Source organism: Pinus tabuliformis, chromosome 3_1 (genome assembly GCF_031772625.1).
Source record: "Pinus tabuliformis cultivar Carrire ecotype Pingquan chromosome 3_1, CPIR1, whole genome shotgun sequence".
NCBI lineage: Eukaryota > Viridiplantae > Streptophyta > Pinopsida > Pinales > Pinaceae > Pinus > Pinus tabuliformis.
This window is the reverse complement of record NC_142301.1, coordinates 704,145,720-704,150,643: the sequence shown is the minus strand read 5'-3', so window position 1 is coordinate 704,150,643 and position 4,924 is coordinate 704,145,720. Positions and strand designations below refer to the sequence as shown.

The following is a 4,924-nucleotide window of genomic DNA, read 5'->3' as shown; positions in this document are numbered from 1 at the left end:
TACAATTAATCCGAGACCATTCACAGTTGAACGCCTCACATGCGTGCTCGATAAGCATCCAATGTTGAGCATCTAACCGTCAAACGTTGAATGCGGAATCGATAAATATGTAGCACCAAGATTTCCATAAAACAGCTGCGCATCCTCATCAAGCCTACAAAGTGACGACATCGATAAATATCAAACACCAAGATTTCGTTAAAACAGCTGCGCATCCTCCATCAAGCCTACAAAATGGAGATTTTGTGAAGATAGCGTGCTATAGAAAATCACAGATGATGTGTTTCTCCAGAGGACATACGCTCATTGCGTAAAGCAATGATATAATCTTGATCGTCAGATTAAAGTATCGACCACTAATCTGAGCCGTCAATTTCTTCGCAAATCTCCTTAAATTGCAGGGTTAGGGCCTTCCAAACCCTCGTTCATTTAATTATTGGGTAGACGATGTTTAGGTTTGAATCTTGGTGTTTGCTGATGTTAAGCAGTTAATTTGTTTGTTTAGAGTGCGGGACTGACTTTCCGGTTAATTTTTCTTGGCTATTGGACTGCAGGGCGCAGAACCAGGTCTGATTGAGGCCCTTTTCCATACGAGCAAGGTTTATGATGTGATAATCCAGAACTAAATATCTGTCAGAGACTACTACCATTTTTTGAAGCGGTTTATTTAATGGAGGCATCAGATTTCATCTCCTTTTCAAACCGGTGAAGATGATTAGCGAGCGTTCTCATACTATAATCTTGGACATTTATTTTTCGAGATCTCGAAATTGGAAGGGTAAAACTATGGAAAATTATGTACAGTAGATCTAAAATAGCGGGAATTCGATTCGATTTTGTATTTTCGTTCTTTAAGAAGTTTTTGTTCAGAAGTGAAAGGTAACGTACGAATGTAAAATCCAGTAGCCGTTAAAGCTTTCTTAGGATTTTGATATGGTGTTGCCTTTGCGGGTGCGCTTGCAGCCAGGCCATCTTATTAATAAAACGATTTTATTTTGGGTTTTAGGGGAAGGGATAACCTTCCCAGTCGTCCGAGCCGGTTCTGGTCCGACGTTTTTGTCGCTTCGTGTTTACTGCGTGTTTGTGTTGGAATCTTTGATTGATTGTTTGGTGTGGCTAACTGTCAATCCCGTTTCGAAAAGTCTCTGTCGCGACACGCCGAGACAGTTCTATCAGGTATGGAAAATCTCACAACACACTCAGGGAATTCCACACTACACGGAATTTTATCAGGTACGCAATCGAAATAAACTGAACTGTGCATTTATTTGTTATATTTTTTTTGAAATTTGACGGGCTTCACTACTAAAATATTTTATTTTATTTATTTTAATTTTAAATTTATAACATAGGTTAAGCCGCTCATAATGATCGGATCTTTATCAACTAATCTTAAGATTAATTTTTAAGTAAATTATTAATTTTTTAAAAATAGTATCTCGATTTGTTGAAATCGCTGGAGAATCAGGATGCACATTCATGAAATTTATGACGAAGGATTCATTATTTATTCAATTTAATTTTTCATTTTATTTATTTTAATTTTAAACTTAAAAGATATGTTCTTAATAATTAAGCCACTCATAATGATCGGATCTTTATCAACTAATCTTAAGATTAATTTTTAAGTAAATTATTAAATTTTTAAAAATAGTATCTCGATTTGTTGAAATCGCTGTAGAATCACGATGCACATTCATGAAATTTATGACGAAGGATTCATTATTTATTCAATTTAATTTTTCGAAACATATCATATTTTTTTGTAGGATAAAGATGAAATCGTTTAAATTATGATAATTTCAAGCAGATTGAAAGGTTAATTATTGTTATGTGCTTGTTTACATTGAGGTTGGTAAATTTTGCAGAGCCGTTTTGGAAGACATTACAATCAATAATATTATTGAACTGTTGGATGAAAATTTTCACAGACAGACTTTCATACAATGATTTTCACAAAAACTACTTGTCACCCGGAACATTTTTCCACGAGATCGCTAGTTGAACGGACTTGATTTATATTGTTATCGAATGACTAATCCATGATATCTGTCTATGGAAATATATCAGGCCTTTCATAATATAAAGATAAATGTTCTCACAATTCATGCTATGTTTAAAGCTGTAAAAACTATGATGATTTAAGCCAGTTCACAAGGTAGAACTTGTTGTTAGCTTCCCGTTTAAACTTAAGGGGTAATTTCTTTGATGTTGGTAAAATTTGTTGATGCATCTTTTGGAATACATTTTTCTCGGTTTCAGTATTATTAAGTTATTAATATTATACTAAACTATAAGATGATAAGGCTATTTGTACAACGAATTTCACAATATTCACTTATCAGCCAAAGCGTTTGTCATGGCGACCAATTTCATAACAATTCTGTGAAGCAATGCTCATTGCAATACATATTTCCTAGCCTTTCCTTTCAACTTATTATTTTTATCTATTCATCTAAATTAGTGTTGTATGTGTAATTTCAAATATAAAGAGAATAAATTTTAACAGAGATACCCACAACAAAAAATTCTCCTATATTAATTTGATTTGATGTCTAGTTTGATAGTAAATTATTATTATAATTGAGATTGTTTCAAATGTATTCTTCAACGCTGTTTCTATTCTATTCTTCCACGCTGATCATTGAAAGAAAACTCGGAAATATTAAAACACCATCATGGGCTTCTGCAGCAAGAGGAGGTTGAATAATTAAAAGGGCATCTTGGGGGATTATTATTGACAGTGTCTTTGAGAAGCTTCAGTTGCAGGGCAGCAGCATTTCAGAAAGTGCGTAAATGAGAGGTGAAACAGAGCTCAAATTCTGGAACTTCGGGATCACGAAGCCGCAAAATTTTCAAGTGTCAGATAATTGACACTGGTTGAGCAGTCAGATAGTTTGGGCAATTTCGAGGGATACAAAAACAACTCATAAAAGGAAAGTGAAAGGCACAGAAGATGGAGTCTCAAGGTATTAGTTCAATACCATATACCTATTTTGTCAAAGCACATGTTGCGGGAAGGTTACAAAGCAATTTATGGAGAGGTTATAGTTTACAGGTTTAAACTCGGATAGTTAATAGTTGTTATTGTAATTTGTGGTTGAATGGTCAATCTCCCTCTCTGTATATTCAAGGAAAAAAGGAAAGATCCCAGGAAACCTATCTTCGAAAAAGTAAAACCCAAAATCTCAAAATTTAAACCACAAAGCTCTACTAAGAAATGTATTGTCTGCTTCTGGCAACAATTTTTTTAAGTAGAAAGAAAACAGAGCTTCTTCATTAAAGTAAAAGAAGTTACATAATTTAGGAGCAAGGCAAAAAACGAGATGCATTTATAACCAGACAAAAAAGACACAGAGGAAAAAAAACAAACAAACAAAACAAAATAGTATCAAAGAGGACCAAGCAGAACCGCAAAACACCATAAAATCAACACGCAGCAACTTAGTCGAGCCCAGTCAGGAAAGAAAAAAGATCCATGAGTCCGATCAACCGAAGAAATCAGAGTTCAAAGGAGCCCAAATGGAAAATGTACCCATCAACCAAGACTTCAAAAAAACATTCTGCCAGGAGGAAGAGAAATCACACGCTTAGACAGAGCATCCGCTTCCACATTTTGCTTATGTAAAGGTGGAGGAAAGATATGTCATTAAAAGAAGAGCGAAGAATAGTAATGTATGTCATCCAAATAGTGAAGCAGTGTAACCACTAGAGTATTCCACTCCAACAACTAACCATTGACAATTTTTAAATCAGCGACGATCTTTGTGGAGTCAATGGCCAGCGAGACAACGCTCTGAAATAATCCCTACGACCTCTGCCCGACAATTTGTGCCGCCACCGCCGTTCCAAAAAACGAAATTCCTTGCTAGGATAGAGGTTAATGAGGGCCCCACATCCGCAATTACCATCCGCAGAGGCCCATCAAAGAAGCCAAAAGGATAATGAGACCCCAACTCTTGAAATTGAACAGAACGCCGAGGAGACTGGGGGCGAGGGGCGAATCTCAAGGAAACAAAAAATATAACTTTTTATTTTTTTAGTTTTCTTATCAAAGAAGCCAAAAAGATATTAAGACCCCAACGGCTGAAATTGAACAGAATGCCGAGGAGACTTGGGGGCCAGGTGCGAATCTCAGGGGAGAGAGAGAATGAAAAACCATGAAAATGATAAAATCTGTCTAATTCATGTACTGTTTGGTGACAGTTTTGAAGGAATAAAAAACAACGCTAAAATGGAATTTGAGTTATGTTAGAAATTTGTTATGGGAGTATATGAGCAAATCACACAACATATATTTGTTTGCAGGTTGAAATACATGAATTAAATGAAATTATGAGTGGGAGTACAAACTTCCCATTCCGATACTCATCAGGTAATGAACAACAAAGAAGCATTTAATACAGACTTTTATGGTCACTTTTATTCCGCAACTGGTATTTGTACTCCGCAAGCTCAGAAAACTATTATTTTTGTACAATCACCCATCTTATGTTTTAATGCTTTCACTTGTCATGAATTAATATATTAAAATTGTATGTTTGAATACATAGGTAAGCACTAAAGATTTTTTTCCAAGTTGTGGAAACAAACTTGAGTGGTAAGGAGCGAAAATCACGAAGCCATTTTTTGGTGGGCACGTAAAAGCCTTTTTTTTCAAGTTGTGGAAGCAAGGTTGAGAGGAAGCGATTTTTTGGTGGGCACGTAAAAGGTTTTTCTTTTAAGTTGTGGAAACGAGGTTGAGAGGGAGCGAAAATCATGAAGGAATTTTTTGGTGCGTAGGTAGAAACAATAAGTGCTAGGTTTTAAGTCTATTAGTGCCCAACAACTAGTGAAGTGTAAATTTTTGTAAGAATGTTTAGTAAAATCATGAGAATTCTATATTTCATGAGAATATATTTTCTTGTATTTGAAATCATAATCA

General features: G+C 35.2%; 1 protein-coding gene across 1 annotated transcript; it reads left to right on the top strand.

Annotated features, from left to right (window-relative positions):
- The first annotated feature begins 436 nt into the window (after positions 1 to 436).
- Positions 437 to 3,965, top strand: LOC149189110 (uncharacterized). Its single transcript, XM_089413155.1, has 2 exons — positions 437 to 1,233; positions 2,693 to 3,965. The coding sequence occupies exons 1-2, from the start codon at positions 934 to 936 to the stop codon at positions 2,708 to 2,710; spliced, it is 318 nt and encodes a 105-aa protein (XP_089269281.1). The 5' UTR covers positions 437 to 933; the 3' UTR covers positions 2,711 to 3,965.
- Positions 3,966 to 4,924: the final 959 nt, after the last annotated feature.

Coding starts and splice junctions, on each gene's coding strand:
- LOC149189110 (XM_089413155.1), top strand. CDS start 934: ATGGTGTTGCCTTTGCGGGTGCGCTTGCAGCCAGGCCATCTTATTAAT.